This window comes from Balearica regulorum, chromosome W (assembly GCF_011004875.1).
Source record: "Balearica regulorum gibbericeps isolate bBalReg1 chromosome W, bBalReg1.pri, whole genome shotgun sequence".
Taxonomy (NCBI): domain Eukaryota; kingdom Metazoa; phylum Chordata; class Aves; order Gruiformes; family Gruidae; genus Balearica; species Balearica regulorum.
In genome coordinates this window covers 11,978,013-11,997,040 of record NC_046219.1, presented here as the reverse complement: position 1 = coordinate 11,997,040, position 19,028 = coordinate 11,978,013, and the positions used below count along the sequence as shown (strand labels likewise).

The window sequence follows — 19,028 nt, the reverse complement described above, 5'->3', positions numbered from 1 at the left end:
TAAATGACAGAACTGTTCTACATGCTTTTCTACTGCAAGTGGTCTAGAGAAAGGGAGGGGGAAAGGAATAGAGAGAGGAAGCACGAAATGAAGAGGAAAGGAGAAAGGAGAAAGGAGAAAGGGGAAAGGGGAAAGGGGAAAGGAAAGGGGAAAGGAAAGGGGAAAGGAAAGGGGAAAGGAAAGGGGAAAGGAAAGGGGAAAGGAAAGGGGAAAGGAAAGGGGAAAGGAAAGGGGAAAGGAAAAAGGAAAGGAAAAAGGAAAGGAAAGGGGAAAGGAAAAAGGAAAGGAAAAAGGAAAGGAAAAGGGAAGGGGAAAGGGAAGGGGAAAGGGAAGGGGAAAGGGAAGGGGAAAGGGAAGGGGAAAGGAAAGGAAAGAGGAAAGGAAAGAGGAAAGGAAAGAGGAAAGGAAAGAGGAAAGGAAAGAGGAAAAGGAAAGGGAAAAGGAAAGGAAAGGAAAGGGAAAAGGAAAGGAAAGGAAAGGAAAGGAAAGGGGCAAGGCAAGGGGGGGGACACTTATTTTAGCTTATTGTTTATTCTATCTTTTTTCAAGATCCTTTGTGAGGATTGATAATGTAGGTTACACCCTTGTGAATGTTAAGCAATCAACATTTCAAATCCCATTTTCTGTCATCATCAATAAGTTAATTTTACCACCAGGGTGCCCCTCCTCCCCTGCTCCCAAAAAGGTATTGGCAGTTAACTATTTTCAATAAATCTTATCTCGATATCCATTCTCACTAGAATCTTAAACATTATTAATTTATCTTACAGAACTACTAAAAAAATTGCCTTCACTTGAAAAATTTTTCTTTGCATTTTCCTGTAAATGAAAACTTTTGTTAAATATCTATTAAAAGTTCACACAGCAATAAAAAAAAAAAAGGTTTCTGTACATTTGTTCCCATATTTACTCTTAATTTAAACAAATAAAATAAGGTAAGATAAAGGAAGGTTGAATACTGTAGAGACTCGCAGGTAACCTTTTTCATCATCCTGACTGTTTCACTAAGTTTTGCAACTCTGATACCGGACACCACTTCAATCTTGCTTCCACAGTACAAAAGAAGCTTTCAGAAAAATGCTCATCTTGCCTTGTTGAGCTGTCTTGGTGCATCAACGAATTGTTCACAGAACTAACATACGTAATTCATAGCACCAAGATGTTTGACCAGTCAGATAGGTTTCTAGTACCACACATGCACACTCACACTTCTTTACTGGTATAACTATGATCCTACACAGATGTTTTATAAATTTGCTGTCTCAACATTAAAAAATAAATGCATCAAGTTTCTTTATACATTCAAGTCACTTTCTAAGGCAAATTGTCTACTGTATGTACTCCCAACTGCTTTGGTATTTTGCTTCAGTTAATTGACAGTGGACATGGGTGTTTAAGCATGTGGACTGGTCAGTTCTGACTGGAGTGAGTGGATTTTTACTGGGAGCATGCCTTAGACCAACAATTCTGCATGTTGAAAGAAAGGTTTTAGAATTCTGAATGGGGTTCAGACTACATGCATATTTGGCCTACGATTGTTATGGTATGTCAGTATGCAGAGTTCAAATTTAAGTGGAAAACTGCTAATGAGCATTTAGGTTGTACGTCCCTTCCTAGCCACATTCTGCTGCTTATTTTCCAACTAACTTAATTCTGTAAAGTAAGGACCTGTTTTGTGATAGCTCAGATGATTGATATAAATTTAAAACCTCCTTTTCATGTGAGTGCATAAACAGACTTCAGTAAGCGATACAGCTATTGCCATGAGACTACTGGAGATCTAATTAGTTATTACTTTCTCCTCCTACCCCTCTTTCTATTTCTCTCTCCTTGTGTTTCTTTAGAGGGCAAATGGCAGAAGTCAGTTGGGGTTGCTAGTACATGGTTTCCAAATGTTCAGCAGAGATGAAACTGGATCTGTATTTTCGCAGTAATTTGAACCCTACTATGGGAATACTGCTATTTCCCTTAGCAATCATTAAAGACTGAAAAATATTAGTGACTTGCATCACCGTGATATGGTATAGCATTTTGCAGGTATACGGTTCAGCAGTTGAAATAGATGGATTGAATTTTTAAAAAAGGTGTTTTCAAACTGAAGAATTTCTGGAAACAAAGTTAAATCTTGTGGTGCATGATCTCGTTCTTACAGTTCAATCTTGCATGCAGGAAAAGATTCATCTTGCATAACAACAGTGCTGCTGCTTGCCAAAACCATGATGTTGAGGTCCTGCTGTTTCTCATGGGTCTCTTGGTACCATTCCCTCATCACTTCTGAGTCATGGGTTGGGATTAAGGTCACCTGCAACACAAAACAGGAGAACTCCTGAGGAATGGACAACAGAAACAACTGATAAGAAGTGTTTGTAAGAAGTCCTGGCCAACAAGTATGATTCCCTTTTGGCAAGAGTGGATCTTTATGCAATAAATACTTAAATGGGTGGATAAAAGAAAATAAATAAACATGTACATAAAATAAAATGACTGTAAAGAAGCAGTTTATCAAAATGAAACCTTGGTTCTCTAAGCTGTTGAGATGCGACTTTCCAGAGAAGTAGCAGTCTGTACTCTGCACCAATAGCTCTTCAGATTATGGCCAAATATTTTGTTCACTTATTTATCATGTTGGAAAGGCACATGAAGTTTCCAAGTGTACATGATTACCATATAAACCATGAAACATTCACTTTTCTTTCCTACTTACAAACTGCAAGGTTTCCAAACTTGGATCATATATGGTATAGCAACAAGATGAAATAGCCAAATGGCCCTGTAAATCACTTCCCAACTGTTTTATTCTCTAGAGTTAGGTCAGAAGGGCCAGAAATGGGGGAGCAGATGGGTATGGTGCAGCTCTGTGCTTTACTTGGGTGTCCTCTCACATCACTGGTGAAACAAGGTGCCCAGGCTGGGAAGTCCTGTCCTGAGCAGCTGCCACCCACTCCAGAGGTGCTCTGGCTTCCTGCAGTTGCTTCCCAGAGAAGATTAAATTTCCAGGTAAAAATACTAGTGAAGAGCCTACCTGCATGTTAGTCTCCCACTGGGCCTTGCCCTCCAGCAGGGAGTCCAGAACAGCCCTGCTTGGCTCCTCAGCTGCAGAATCGTTCCCGCTCACCACGTAGTAGGATGATCGCACCCTCTTGAAAAAATCAACATTAACATTCTTGCTATTGCTGTGGTTGGGAATGTATACCAGATCCAAATACACCGGAGGTCCTGGAGGCACCACTGTAGATTTTGCTGACTTACTATTCCCAGGTCCTTTGGAAATCAAACAACAAAAGAATATATCACAGGCTGGTTAAAAACATGCATTTATTAATTACCATTATAACTGCTGAGATGATAGTCTTAAAATTGCTAGTGTTAGTTAAGCATTACATAGCTACAATTGTACTTCTGTGTCCTCTGAAACAATTATGGCATTACCCTCCTATATCAACACATTCCAGCTTTGTTGTATGCCAATTACAATTGTACTGGGAGGAAAAAAAATTGGAATAAAAGTAACTAACTATATAATACAATAAAAACTCACTACCACATAACCAACATTTGACTGAACCTTTCCCAATAATATACTACTATTATCCAACAATTACTACGCAGGGCTGTGATTACTGAATTACAATTCAATAAATGGCAGTATTATTTTGCAAGTTAAGAAGTATAGCTTTTTGAAAGTCTCAGGTATGCATGATTATAAAAGCTAGGGTCACACAGGAAGCCATGCAGAAGTGGTCTTACGATTTGGAGTATCAGCACATACCAAGTCATAGTAGCTGTTGATATGCTCAGACTGTCTTACAGGTGCATCAGGAAGCTACTACATGTGAGCATAAAGAGGGACAAAGAGGAACTTGGGAGAACAGGGAAACTTCCTAAAGCAATTACTTCAGGAAACTGAGAACAAGTGTGTGTTTACCTGCTGGATCCTTATTTGCATACACGAACTAGCCACTTATCAGAAAAAGTAGAGGGAAGCATGTTTTTGCTACTATACATAGTGTAGTATCTATTCTAAGAAGAGGTTCAGTCAAAAGGAAGTTCAAAGTTTAAACACTCACATTAAAAATACTACCAAAAAAAGCTGCTTTTGCTACATACTGGATCAGAGTGTGAACTGACAATCAGAATTCAATCAGTAATTGTATCCAGATGACCACCATTTATGTTTTATTGGCCTTCTCATGATGTTACAGAGCATGAAGTTTGGTAAACTAAATTATCTGAGCAATACACTCTATTTAGGAATCACATATTGTAAAGCCAGGAAAGTCCAATACAATTGTCTAGTGTGACCTGCCATTCATCATAGGGCAATATGCCAAATAAGCATCATAATATAAGATTTCCTGAATTAGAGAGTTTTAAACTATTTGGTATGTTACAAAATCTTTTATCATCTTTCATTATAAAAAATTGGTGATACATCTTTCTGAATTGTGGATACCAACATTGGATAAAATATTAGACATAACATTTTACACTTAAATGTCATTATCAAATAGAGCCTTGTCTTCAGCTCTAGCATATATCTGAGAAGTATGCTTCAAGGAAGAAGAATCTAATATAAAGCTAAAGTGCTGGAGAAATGTACAGCATGAGGAATTGTACTGCTGCTTTGAAAAGCATCTACTAACAGAGATGCAAACAATGGTCTAAGAAAGCAACAGTGGACCACTTAAAACGGGGAAGCTACAGATAGCTGAATGCTGGTTTGCTTGTACTGAATCCTAGACCTGCTCCTTGTAAAAAGCTTTCAATAGAACATCAGTCCTGACAACAGCAAAATCAAAGTATCCCCAAAACACTCTCTAACAAGATCTGCCAGAAACAACATATTAACACAACGCCTAATTCATATTTTATTACTACTTAGAATACACAACAGTCATTCAAAATAACATTAATTTTCTTTATGCTTATTCATCATTGATGGCATAAGACTTTAACTGAATTATGTGATATACATGCTTAGCTCACTGAAAGTGCTCTTACTACTGTTACAATTTTTAAATAAGTTTTTTAAAATTAATCCAGCAAAGTAATAAAAGCATCCAATGTCTGATAGTACTTTTGCTTCTCACAATATTAAATTGCATTATTTTATGTTAAGAGCATTGTGCCTACATGATTCTTACAATGAATAAAGTGGTTCACTTTACTACTGATTTCACTTCACCTACAAAAGTGGTACTTTTAATTCTATTAGTTGGTTAACAATTCAGACAGCTAGTATTAAGTTCTTTATATTTGATGTACTCTCTCTAATTCTTTACATCTGAGCAAACTGACACATCAAGTTACTCAGATTGCAAAAGTTAATTCAGTGAATTTCATTCATTTAAATGTGGCCTTAACACGCTAGATTTATATTTAAAACATGGACTTTCTTTTGGGGTTTGCTACAAACCACTTTCTCAGCTGATATAAAGGCAACCTAACTTCACTGCAACAACTAAGAAAATCTTAACATTAGGGAACTCCTATCTGTCTTTACCTGTGGTTGCAGTCTTTGCTGACTTGGATGTTGTTGTATTTGTTGCATTCTTGGTGTCCTTATCTTTCTCTTCCACTCGAGAGTTTATTTCTGGATTAGAGATACTTTTGGTTGCCTTCTCCACAGACTCCTTCTTTTTTGGAGAAGCTGTTTTGGAAATTTTGTCTAAAGATTCTTTTACAGCTGGTTTTGGTGAAGCCATTTGTTTTGATTTACCATCACTTTTTTTAACAGGAGAAGATGACTTGGTCTTAATGCCCTGCTTTTTTGTCTTTGTCTTTTCTTTGAGGTCCTTCTTCAAAGGTTTACCCAAATTCTGATCAATAGGCAAAGTCTCTGGATCAACCATGGAGACATCAGGGTGTCTAGGGGAAGGGTTGTGATCCTGCATCGGGACAGGTGGCGGGTCAATTTGTTTGTACATAATTGTCTTGTCTGTTGGAATGGTCTCTGACTCATCTTCTGAGTCAATGTTAGCATCTGCAGTGATGGAAGGGCATTCCTCAGTCTCGGGGGGAACATCTGAATCAGTCTGAGATGGAGCAGACTCGCTCACGGATGTGGGAGGGGTTTCATCACACTGCCGCCCTTGCTGCTTTCCCCCAGAAGGTGGCTGGGCTCCCCCAGATTGAGTTAATGGCTTCTCTTGATCTTGAGACTGTTCTTCACTTGCAAACCACTCAAGGGGATTTGGGTTGATAAATGAGGGTGAAAGTTCAGTTTTAGGATGTTTATATTCACAGGAGGACACAAGGCATAAGTCAACATCTTGACAGGATTCTGCTAACAATTTTTCTGCAGTAAAATGTACACTTGCTTCATAGGAATAGCTAGTAGCTTCAGATGACCTGGTGGTTTTCCCAGTTGTCTCAAATGAATAATCTGTGGCTTCAGGTGAGCTAGTGGCTTTCCCTGTTGTCTCATAGGAATAATCTGTGACTCCTGGTGACCTTGTGGTTTTCCCTTTCATCTTATAAGAATCATCTGTGGCCTCAGGTGACCTGGTAGCTTTCCCTGTTATCTCATAGGAATAATCTGTGGCCTGAGGTGATCTAGATTTTGCAGCTGCCTCATAGGAGTAGCTAATATCCTCTGGTGACCTAGTAGTTTTCTCTATGGCCTTGTAAGAATAACTAAGCTCTTCTGGTGATCTGCTACTTTTCTCTGCATCTTCTTTTTCTGGGCTGATTAAAGGTCCTGGACTGTGCTTTGTTAGAGGTTCCTGGTAACCAAATGCTTTGACAGAGGACATTTGCAGTGACAACAAAGATGTGTGACTAACTGACATTGCTTCTGTGATTGCAGGAGGTGAATCTGGAAAACTAGGAGAGTACAGAGGAGAAGATTCCTTTGGAGTTAATGGAGATAGGTCAGACTTTGGTGACAGCTTTTCTCCTAGGCTCTGCACCTTTTCTGAGGTAAAAGAAGAATGTACTGACATATCTCTGGGTGGAACAGCACATGAAAAAGTTTCTTCTGGCAGTGGCGAAGTTAACTGGGAAGGTGTATGAGCTGATGAAGTTGAGGATGAAGCTTCTATTTGAGAAACTGAAATAAGTTCTGAAATATTCTTCTCCTGAGAGTAAGATGACTGCTCCACAGGGGAAATCTTCCGTGCAAAAGTAGGCTCCTGTATATCTGAAGGGCTATAATCTATTTCTGTTGGTCCATTTTCAGATATATGGTGTATACTAGTGCCTACAGTAGGATAGTCTGGAGATTGCCTACTGAAGTCCATTGCTAAAGACTGCTCAGGGGACTCCTGACCAAATTCTACTGACATAGTTGACTGCTCAGGAGATCTGTGATCATGCACTGGGGTTCTTGATTTTGTGGTTTTAGGTGAGAAATCTGGTGGAGAAATTGACATGGGCCTTGGGCACTCTTCCTTAGATGGAGACATGTCTGCTTCCTGAAACATTGTTGGTGTTTGTACAACTGACACTGAAAGGGAATCATCAACTTCAGTAGAGTGGGGGGATCCAACCTCAGCATGCAAAGAAGGAGATACATCATCAGTAGTTGGTTCTGGAAATGAACTAGTAGCAACAGATGCTGTAGAGACAGAAGCTACTCCTTCTATATGGGAATAAGTGTCTTCTGCTACAACCTCATCAACTGGAGTTGCAGACTTGTCAGAAACAGTGCCTTCAGAAATTGACATTTTGGTGTCTTCTTTTAAGGAACCGAACTGACCGATATCTATTTGAGTAGGTGAGAGATCACCTGCTAACTTCCGCTCATCCAAGACCAGTGAAGACTGGGAGCTGCTGGGTTCTGTATCCTCCATTTTCCTTTCTAGGCTGAAGCTTTCCTTAATTACCATAAACTCCATGCTTTTTTCATCTTGTTTTTCTTGGAAAAGGCCCACAGAGCTGGCTTCAGAAGTTGGGCTCATCTGAACAGGTGATTTTTCTTTTTCAGGTTTCCCCTCAGAAAGACTTCCATAATCTCTGGTGGGAGACTTTACATCAGCACTCAAAAATGTATCATAAGTGGTCTCTGAACCTATCAGTGGTGGACTCCGTAGAGGAGAGAGAACCTTTTCAATAGGAGATTCTGAATCTGGCACAGGCTCATCCATAGGGCTTATTCTGGGTTTTGCATACTCATCTTTGACTTCACTGAGTTCAAAGCTAACAGGAGCTTCTGTTGACTTTTCACTGGTTTCAGAGGGAAGCTGACTGGATTTTTCATCAGTGGGAGACGGATAATAAGGTGTGTGGCCAGCACTACCAGCAGCAGGCTGTGAGGGAAATGCTACGTCTAATGTTTTATCTTCAGGGCTTGCACAGTGCTCTTCGGCAACTTCTTGATGTACATCAGACAATGTAGCAATGGGGACAGGCTCAGCTGAGACCTTGATCTCATTGGGAGTGAGCGAAAAGTTCACACTATGTTCACTCAGTGGTGTTTTGGCAATGGGTGATGGAGGGGACAAACTCTCAGCTGGACTCTTGACTGGACTATGTTTTCCACCATCTTCTGGATAGGGTTCTTTGATTTCTAATTTGGCAGTGCCTTGGATTTCACTTCCTTTTTGCCAATATACATTTTGGAATGCAGATATGCAGAATTTGTCTTCCTCTAATGAAGAAGGTGGTGAGATGGTGGAAGCTGAGGCATTATAGTCTTTACCTTCTGTGGCCTCTGTTTTGGATCCTTCTGATAATCCGTTAAAAGCATCTGGAAGTGGAGAAAGTTTAGGTCTAGCAAATTCTTGAGAGTACAGTGATGTCTCATACTTGGTAATGTTCATATACTCCTGAGAAGGTGACTTGCTTTCCTCATTGTTAGTTTCATCACTCATGACATCCCGGGGTGTAGACATTTCATCCATTGGAGTTGGTTCACTGGATATTTCGATGGTAGACTGTGTATAACCTGAAGTAGTAGTGAATTCCTCAGGTTGATCTTCTCTATCTTCTTCATCAGAAACAGTGGCTTCACTTTCTGAACCACCAGGTAATGTTTCATCATGGATAGAAGAGGCCGGTTCAACTGCTGGAGACTGAGGCCCTGAGCATTTTGTTGGTGTAATTATGAGTAAGCCATATTTATCTTCAACTTCACCAGCTTCTGCAGCTTTGTCTACCACAGCCATCACATAATCTTCTTCAGCTTCTATTTTTTCAGTCTCCTCTTCATCTCTGATGTCTTCTGCTTTGTCTTCCTCCTCTTCAGTCTCTTCAGTTTCTGCCTTTTCTACTGCTTCTTCCCTGTCTTCCTCAGCCTGTTCATCTGATACCTCATCATCTGCCTTTTCAATATATTTTTTGGCTTTAATGTTAGCATCTGCTTCAGCCATTATTTCTTCTGAACTCTCTTCCATTTGTCTTGTTTCTTCCATATATGGTTTTGTAGTGTCCAGTGGTGTCTTTTCTTCCTCATCTTCACCTTGTTCTTCAGCTTTTTCTGTCTCTGCCTTTTCCTCATAATCTCCTGCTTCATATGATTCTTCCAAGCCAGTTCCCTCATCTTCAAACTTTTCATTGTCATCAACCCTGTGCTTTTCTACAGGTTCCAATTCTTCGGGTGTTTGTTCACACTCACCCTCAGCCTCTGTGGTAGTTATGCCTTCATCAGAGGACTCAGCAGGTCCTTCACTATCTAATTTTTCTTTTTGGACTTCAAAGGCCTCTTTTTGTTCTGTGCCAGTGAGTTTCAGTTCATCCTCCATAAGTGCAACTTGAGGTTTTGTTTCTTTTATTTTTTCTATTTCTTCAGCTTTTAATTCCTCAAAATCCTTTGTTAAATCCTCTGGTGAAGACATAAGGGATCTCTCTGCTTCAAGTTCTTTTCCACTAGCTGTAATTTCTGCAGCTGCTACAATTGTGGCAGTGGCTCCAACTGCTACAAGGGCAGCTTGCCCTCCGCTGACTTTGATCTCCTTCAGAGTCTTCATTTTTCCTTTTTCCTTTGGCTTTCCAGCAGGTACTGCTTCTTTTCTAGCAGGTTCCTCCTTCTTTCGTGGTTTAGGCTTTGCTGCTGGCCCTTTGACTTCAGTCGAAGGAGCAGATGTCTTCTTTGTTTCCTTAGGAACCTTTTTGATGTCCTTTTTGGCTTCTTTTTCTTCCTTCTTAGTTTCCTTCTTCTCTTCTTTTTTACCTTCTTTTTTAGCTTCCTTTGGTGGAGCTTCTTTCTTTACTTCCTTCTTAGTTTCCTTCTCTTCCTTTTTAACCTCTTTTTTACGTTCTTGCTTGATCTCTTCTTTTTTGGGTTTTTCCTCTTTTTTGATGGGTGTTTTCTCCTCCTTTTTAGAAACCTCTTTCTTTGTTTTTTCTTTTTCCTCTTTCTTTTCTTCAGGTTTTACTTTGACTTCCCTTTTCACTGACTTCTCCTTTGCCACTTTTGGTTTTACATCTGTAGCTTGTTTTTCAGGAGTTTCAGATTTTATTAATTGCTCTTCTTTACTTGTTATGTCTTTTTCTGCCACGACAGGTTGGGTCTCCACTTTTGCTGGTTTCTCTTTTTTAACTGGAACTTTTTCTTTGGTTTCCAGTTTCTGAGGCTTTTCTGGTGCTGGACTAGGCTTTGCAGGCTCCAATGTTTCTTCTTTAGATTCCTTTCTGGCAGGCTTGCTTGGTGGTGTCTTTGCAGCAGGCTTCAGACTCTCCTTGCTATCTGTTCGTTGTTTCAACTTTGCTTGTTTCACAGCTGGACTAGCAATGTTCCCAGTTAGGTCTTTTTGTGTAACCATTGGTTGTTTAAGGAAGTCTAAGTGTTTGAGTTTTTCTAGTCCTTCTAGAATATTATATTCGGTGCTGTTTCCAGGAAACAGAACTCGGATTATTTTTTCTGCAGGATTAGCTGGATGCCACACAATCAGGGATGAGACAGAGGTGAAATAGGATAATGGAATGTCTAGTTCTTGGCCATTTGGTAGCAGGAATTCAGCTTTATCTTTGCTAGTACCACTCCACTGTTGCATAAAATATTGCATCTCTTTGCTATTTTTGACAGGATTAAGCACATACATCTCAAGTTTGCCAACTCCCATTTTCTGAAATAAAATGATGGGATCAATGGTATTTCCTACATTTCTGAAAAGAGGTTCTGGCTTCATAGACAATTTATTTAAATACTGGAGAGTAAAACAAGCTTCTTCTACACTCCTTCTTTTTACTCTAAAGTTAGGATCCAGCTTCTTCAGGTTCTCAGGTACATTAAGGAATACAACTCCTAAATCAGGTGAGATCAGATTTTTCATCCAGTCGCTGTTGGTAGTAGACCCTTGAGACTGTTCCTCTTCTAATTCAGCTATCTTTCGCTGAAGCATGCTATTGATTCCTGGCAGGTTATCATCTCCGATGTGAGTGAGTAGAATGGAATCTACCCTGTCCAAGTGCCGGATAAGTTTCCAAAAGCAAGATTTTCTTTCAGATCCTCCATTGATAAGCATGTTGAATCCGTTCACTGCAAACAATGCAGAGTCTCCTCTTCCACCCGGGAAAATATAACAGCAGGGTTTGGAGAGTTTCAAGAAGCCTCCTGAAGTTGGAGGTTCCAAAATGTCAAAGGGAGATGGCACTTCTACTGATTCTGACAGATACTCTGTGAATTCAGAGAGTCCTTCCATTTCGGGCAATATGGAAGCTGAGTTGAGTTTAATGTTAATAAAGTCTTGAAGGTTGTGTCTGTCAAGGTTGGAATTTTTCCAGTCTCCTTCCTCAGGGCAGAAAAGAGTTAAGTTGGCTTTGTTGGCAGGGTGCGTGGTGCTCAATAATTCACCAATCTAGGGTTGTAAAACAAAAACACAAGATGAATGTAAATTCATTTTTAATGACAATTAATGCCAGAACATAATATTTCATGATCAGATAGATAAAAACTTTTTCAATCACTTCTTCACTGTTGAGTACCTGTCTTAGAAGCTAAAGGAACCTGTTAGCACAGTTAGTTTACTACTGTATTTTTTTAAATACAAAGGAGCAGCTTATAAGGAAAGGTCCCTTCCTAACTGCCCAAAGGATGAAAGTACCCCAAGGTTCCCCCTTCCTTCCTCCCTCCTTTATAGGAGGACAGTACAAGCTTTTATATTTAGAGGGGATGAGGACTATGAGGCTAACACTGCCAGAACTGCCACTATATCTGCCATTGGCTCATGAGTCTCCCTGCTGCTCCTGCCCATCCAGTCTCCCTGCTGCCCCTGCCCATCCAGATGAGCCAGCCAAATATCTAAGGGAAACAGGACATCCTCATAACAGGCAGAAAATAACTGCAGCCTAGAGGAGGCCAGCAACCTCCCGGGGCAGCTGCCTTCCTCACCCTCTCCTCACACAGGATGTATTCCACAACACCATCATTACTACAGTTCTTTCTGCAGGCTGGCTCCTGACTCCCAGATTAGCATGACTGACTGCAGGACAGTTTTCCAGAACACTAAGAAATGATTTACTGCAGCAAAAATCCAAACAGTTGAGAATTATGTATTTGTGAGATTGTGAGGTACATATATTTATATATGTTATATTGTGCTGGTTTTGGCTGAGAGAGAGTTAAATTTCTTCATAGTAGCTAGCATGGGGCTATGTTTTGGATTTGTGCTGGAAACAGTGTTGATAACATAGAGATGTTTTGGTTATTGCTGAGCAGTGCTTTCACAGAGTCAAAGCCTTTTCTGCTTCTCATACTGCCCCACCAGCAAGTAGGCTGGAGGTGCACAAGAAGTTGGGAGGGGACACAGACAGGACAGCTGACCCCAACTGACAAAAGGGGTATCCCAGACCATATGACATCACACTCAGCAATAAAAGCTGGGGGAAGAAGGGAGGGGGAATGATTGGAGTGATGATGTTTGTCTTCCCAAGTAACTGTTACGCATGATGGAGCCCTGCTTTCCTGGAGATGGCTGAACACCTGCCTGCCAATGGGAAGTGGTGAATGAATTCCTTGTTTTGCTTTGCTTGTGTCTGCATTTTTGGCCCTATAGCATATCTCTTGATACTGCTCATCATAGCGTCTGATCCCATATGTGTTTCTTCATGCAACTTGTTAAGGAGGACTTCGATCATTTTAGCTGTAGTGAGAACTTGTTGGTTCGGGGTTATCCACCATCCTTCTGTATTCTTGGTACACTTCAGCTTTTCTGCCAGGTGATCTTTTTTCAAATATTGAGGAGGTTTAATGTCAATTCTTCTGCTAGGTATTAAGGCCCCGATAACCAGTTCATGTAAAAGGCAGCTCTTTTTGCAGCTAAGTCTGCCTTTCTGCTTCCTTGAACTACTTCTCCTTGTGCCTTTTGAAGAGCTCTGCAGTGGATTACTGCTACTTCCAGCCTGTCCAGATCCCTCTGTAGAGCCTTCCAATCCTCAAACAGATCGACACTCCCGCCCAATTTGGTGTCATCTGCAAAATTACTGAGGACACACTCAATCCCCTTGTCCAGATCATTGATAAAGATATTAAACAAGACTGGCCCCAAGACTGAGCCCTGGGGAACACCACTTGTGACCGGCCGCCAACTGGATTTAACTCCGTTCACAACTCTCTGGGCTCGGCCTTCCAGCCAGCTTTTTACCCAGTGAAGAATACATCTGTCTAAGCCATGAGCGTCCAGCTTCTCTAGGAGAATTCTGTGGGAGACAGTGTCAAAGGTTTTACTAAAGTCTGGGTAGACAACATCCACAGCCTTTCCCTCATCCACTAGGCAGGTCACCTGGTCATAGAAGGCGATCAGGTTGGTCAAGCAGGACCTGCCTTTCATGAACCCATGCTGGCTGGGCCCGATCCCCTGGTTGTCCTGCACCTGCCTGGTGAGCGCACTCAAGATGAACCGCTCCATAATCTTCCCTGGTACCAAGGTCAGGCTGACAGGCCTGTAGTTCCCCGGATCCTCCTTCTGGCCCTTCTTGTAGATGGGCATCACACTGACAAGCCTCCAGTCATCTGGGACCCCCCCTGTTAGCCAGGACTGTTGATAAATGATGGAGAGTGGCTTGGCAAGCTCCTCCGCCAGCTCCCTCAGTCCCTTTGGGTGGATCCCACCTGGCCCCTGTCCTGGTTTCAGCTGAGAGGGTTAATTTTCTTCATAGTAGCTAGTATGGGGCTATGTTTTGGATTTGTGCTGGAAGCAGTGTTGATAATGGAGAGATGTTTTTGTTCTATGGACCTGTTGTTGAGCAGTGTTTACGCGGGGCCAAGGCCTTTTCTGCTTCTCACACTGCCCTGCCAGCAGGATGGCTGGGGGTGCACAAGAAGTTGGGAGGAGACACAGACAGGACAGGTGACCCAAACTGACCAAAGGGATATTCCATACCATATGACGTCATGCTCAGTTTATAAGGAGCTTGGGGGAAGAGGGAGAGGGGGGGCGGTGGCGTTCGGAGTGATGGCGTTTGTCTTCCCAAGTAACCGTTACGCGTGACGGAGCCCTGCTTTCCTGGAGATGGCTGAACACCTGCCTGCCCATGGGAAGTGGTGAATGACTTCCTTGCTTTGCTTTGCTTGTGCACACGGCTTTTGCTTTACCTATTAAACTGTCTTTATCTCAACCCACAAGTTTTTTCACTTTTACCCTTCTGATTCTTTCTCCCATCCCACCAGGGGAGTGTGAGCAAGAGGCTGTGTGGTGCTTAGTTGCCAGCTGGGATTAAGCCTCAACAAATATATATAAAAATACATATTATATCATGTTATGCAATATATGATATATTTATAATGCTTTTTATATATATAGTTTTATAAATAAAAATATAAACTCAAGGCTAAAGAAAGAGCCAGAAAAAAGTGTTAAGGTTAAAAATGCTCTTGTCATTATTTGTATTTTAAACTCATGGATGACTGTGTTGGTTTTGTGTGGCAAGGTTTTGGTAGTGGGGGGGCTACAGGGGTGGCTTCTGTGAGAAGCTGCTAGAAGCTACCCCTGTGTCTGATAGAGCCAATGCCAGCCGGCTCCAAGACGGACCCGCTGCTGGCCAAGGCCAAGCCAATCAGTGCCTCTGTGATAACATATTTAAGAAAGAGAAAAAGAGTTAGAGAGCGCTTTTTGCAGCCAGAGGAGTGAGAAGATGTAAGAACATCTGCAGACACCAAGGTCAGTGCAGAAGGAGGGGGAGGAGGTGCTCCAGGCACCGGAGCAGAGATCCCCCTGCACCCTGTGGTGAAGACCATGGTGAGGCAGGCTGTCCCCCTGCAGCCCATGGAGGAAGGATGAGGGGGTGTAGAGGTTCCACCTGCAGCCCGTGGAGGACCCCACGCCAGAGCAGGTGGAGGCACCTGAAGGAGGCTGTGGCCCCGTGGGAAGCCCGTGCTGGAGCAAGCTCCTGGCCTGACCTGTTTGCTCCTGAAGGTCTGCACCCCATGGAAGAGACCCATGCTGGAGCAGTTCGTGAAGGACTGTAGCCCGTGAGAGGGACCCCACGCTGGAGCAGGGGAACGATGAGAGGAGTCCTCCCCCGAGGATGAAGAAGTGGCAGAAACAACATGTGATGAACTGACCGTAACCCCCATTCCCCGTCCCCCTGTGCCGCTGGGGGGGGCGGAGGTTTGAAGCCGGGAGTGAAGTTGAGCCCGGGAAGATGGGAGGGGTGGGGGGAGGTGTTTTTAAGATTTGATTTTATTTCTCATTCCTCTACTCTGTTTTGCTTAGTAATAAATTAGATGAATTTCCTCTCTAAGTTCAGTCTGTTTTGCTCGTGACGATAATTAGTGAATGGCCTCTCCCTGTCTTTATCTCGACCCATAAGTTTTTTCATTGTACTTTTTCTCCCCTGTCTAATGAATGAGGGGAGTGATAGAGTGGCTCTGGTGGGCACCTGGCCCTCAGTCAGGGTCAACCCACCACAACGACAAAATTGAAAATCTGGAATAATTTCATTAATTTTGACAGTGTTTGATAACACGCTAGTACCAAAAACAGCTACTGAAATAAAGGCACAGAAAAGAAAAAGTTCTATGCCATAGTATGAAGAGCTATTGTTCTGTTCCAATCTGAACGAAAAAGCAATATTTGGTGGATTGAGAACTGTCTGAATGGCAGGGCTCAGAGGATTGTGATAAGCAGTGCAGAGTCTAGTCGGAGGCCTGTATCTAGTGGTGTGCCCCAGGGGTCAGTACTGGGTCCAGTCTTATTCAACACATTCATCAATGACCTGGACAAGGGGACAGAGCGTACCCTCAGCAAATTCGCTGATGATACTAAGCTTGGAGGAGTGGCTAATACACGAGAAGGCTGTGCTGCCATTCAGCGAGATCTGGACAGGCTAGAGAACTGGGCGGAGAAGAACCTAATGAAATTCAACAAAGGCAAGTGTAGGGTCCTGCACCTAGGGAGGAATAACCCCAAGCACCAGTACAGGTTAGGGGTTGACCTGCTGGGAAGCAGCTCTGCAGAGAAGGACCTGGGAGTCCTGGTGGACAACAAGCTCTCCATGAGCCAGCAATGTGCCCTTGTGGCCAAGAAGGCCAATGGTATCCTGGGGTGCATTAAGAAGGGCGTGGCCAGCAGGTGGAGGGACGTTATCCTTCCCCTCTACTCTGCCCTGGTGAGGCCCCATCTGCAGTACTGTGTCCAGTTCTGGGCTCCCCAGTACAAGAAAGACAAGGAACTACTGGAGAGAGTCCAGCGGAGAGCTACAAGGATGATTAGGGGACTGAAGCATCTCTCTTAATGAGGAGAGGCTGAGAGAGCTGGGTCTGTTTAGCCTAGAGAAGACTGAGAGGGGATCTTATTAATGCTTATAAATATCTAAAGGGTGGATGTCAAGATGATGGGGCCAGGCTCTTCTCTATGGTGCCCAGTGACAGGACAAGGGGCAATGGGCACAAACTGGAATACAGGAAGTTCCACCTGAACATGAGGAAAAACTTCTTTACTCTGAGGGTGACAGAGCACTGGAACAGGTTGCCCAGAGAGGTTGTGGAGTCTCCTTCTCTGGAGATATTCAAAGCCTGCCGGAATGCCATCCTGTGCAACCTGCTCTAGGTGAACCTCCTTTAGCAGGGGGGTTGGATTAGATGATCTCCAGAGGTGTCTTCCAACCCCTACCATTCTGTGATTCTGTGATTTAGTGGTTCCTGCTTAGTACACAAACAAACATGAAAAATTATGATATATTTTATACCTTCTCCCAGTTCCACAGATACTTTCATTTGACTTTTTTTTTTTACAGGAAACTAGGTTCAATGTAGACCATTTCTGTTTTATTTGCTCTTAACAAAGAGACCATGAAATTATGTAAAATTTATAGAAGTAATTCAGACATAAAATGTCAGTGCAAAATATGCCCACACAGTATCATGCAAAATACTACAACCTTCTTTGCAGAGACTCAATTGTTAGTTCAAGCTATAGGAACAATTTTCATTAAGATGATATATATTAGGGTACAGCTGTATAATGTGAACATCTTGGACCACAAGCTGAATCAGCAGAAGAAATTGATATATAAAAAATTAATGATGTTTGATTGTAGTATATCTCTATGGGCCTCTGTGTGTGTATGTCTTGCTTGCTTTCTTTGTGTTACATAATTTATTTTCAGCATTTACCAAAAATAGAATGCAACAAAGATACAGTGGCTGTTATCTAAATGAAAATAATCCAACCAATATGTAAATAAAGCAGAAAATACATATTTTCTATCTTTCTTTGTTGACCTTTCTTTGTATTCAAACCATTTGATAGGAGTAGAAATAAATCTCACCCCTATGTCAGACATGGCTTTGTCTGAAAAAGAGCAAAGAAAAAAACCCAAAGCAAAACAAAATAAAAGGAGTAAAGGCAGAAAAGGATGAAAAGTAAGGAAAATATGAGAACCATTCCTGCTGTTTACTGTAGAAATGAGAAAAGAAGGGCAGCACAGACCTTAGGTCTGAAATATATTTAGGATCTCGAGCATACTTTTTTATGCAATGTCTCTGGTCAGGGTTGAAAACACATTATTAGGGAGACACAAGAGTAGTAAAAGATCACTTCTTCTGGAAGAATAAATCCAAGTCTGTTGCATACATAAGGAGGTAACTTGAGTACAGACCATTTCTCATGTAGGGCAAATTTTCTGGCTAGATAAAAAAATCATATGGTGATATACTGGGCTAAGAATATACTGGGCCAAGGTTTGGGGTTAGTCCTATCCAGTTTATATTATACCATATTTGGATTGCTGTTTCATACTTCTAAATTCTGACTTTCTTTGCTCCTAAAAGTTGGCACACATAATGCAAACAGTGTTAAGCCACTGGTAGCACAGGCCAATGAAATCTTGGAGAAAAATTATTCCAAACATAGATCATATCTGTTAGGAATAGTGAGTTCAGGAATGCCCTAGAAAAGGCTTTAATGGATTTGCATTTCAAATAGTGACACAAAGGATATTGACAGTTCCATTGCTTACGCTATTTGATAACACAGAGATGTAACTGCTCATTCTCTTCTCTGGATTCAAAATCACTCTGGGAGCAAATAAATGTATCTGTGAACCTGGGATACATCTGTTGAGGAATCCTCAAGTTTTAAAGGTGTTACAGCTGGTGAAGGCAAACAAGTTGGCTACTCAGAGAAAACATAAGATTGTTTCATACCCGGGACCACAAATGTAAAAAAGAAAGATTTTCCTCTGCTAGCTGTTGTTGCAGAGGCAGCGGAATGGGACACCTTCAATCTTCTGGCACAGGAGAAGTTGAAAACAGCACTTTTAGGCATTGCCTGCAAGGAGTTCAGCAAGCTAGAGATGGATTTCTGAATAGGACTTCATAAGCTTATCCATCAAAGAGTATTTACTTATTTGTAAACACATCCAATGACCATAGTTCAGGTTTGGTCCAGTGAAATAAAAACAGAGACCAGAAATACCAACTTTACCACAATACTTATCAAACCGTACATGCTTATGGGTCAGGACAGCACAGGAATACTTTATTCTAATCACTAGTTAACAAACCACTAACCACTTTTTTCTAGCCCTTTCTGAGAAAAGAAGAGAAGAGAAGAGAAGAGAAGAGAAAAGAGAAAAGAGTTGAATTGGAAGGGACCTACAAGGATCATCTGGTCCAACTACCTGACCAATTCAGGGCTCACCAAAAG

General features: G+C 41.8%; 1 protein-coding gene across 1 annotated transcript in view; it reads right to left on the bottom strand.

The window, feature by feature from the left end:
• Window positions 1–545: 545 nt before the first annotated feature.
• LOC142599143 (microtubule-associated protein 1B-like) overlaps window positions 546–19,028 on the bottom strand; it is a 122,483-nt gene continuing 104,000 nt past the window's right edge. The window contains exons 5-7 of the mRNA XM_075738840.1: window positions 5,504–11,738; window positions 3,023–3,261; window positions 546–2,302 (exon numbers count right to left, since the gene is read on the bottom strand). Of these exons, the coding sequence (XP_075594955.1) occupies window positions 2,147–2,302; window positions 3,023–3,261; window positions 5,504–11,738 (6,630 nt within the window). The 3' untranslated portion in view covers window positions 546–2,146. The remainder of the gene's footprint in view (window positions 2,303–3,022; window positions 3,262–5,503; window positions 11,739–19,028) is intronic.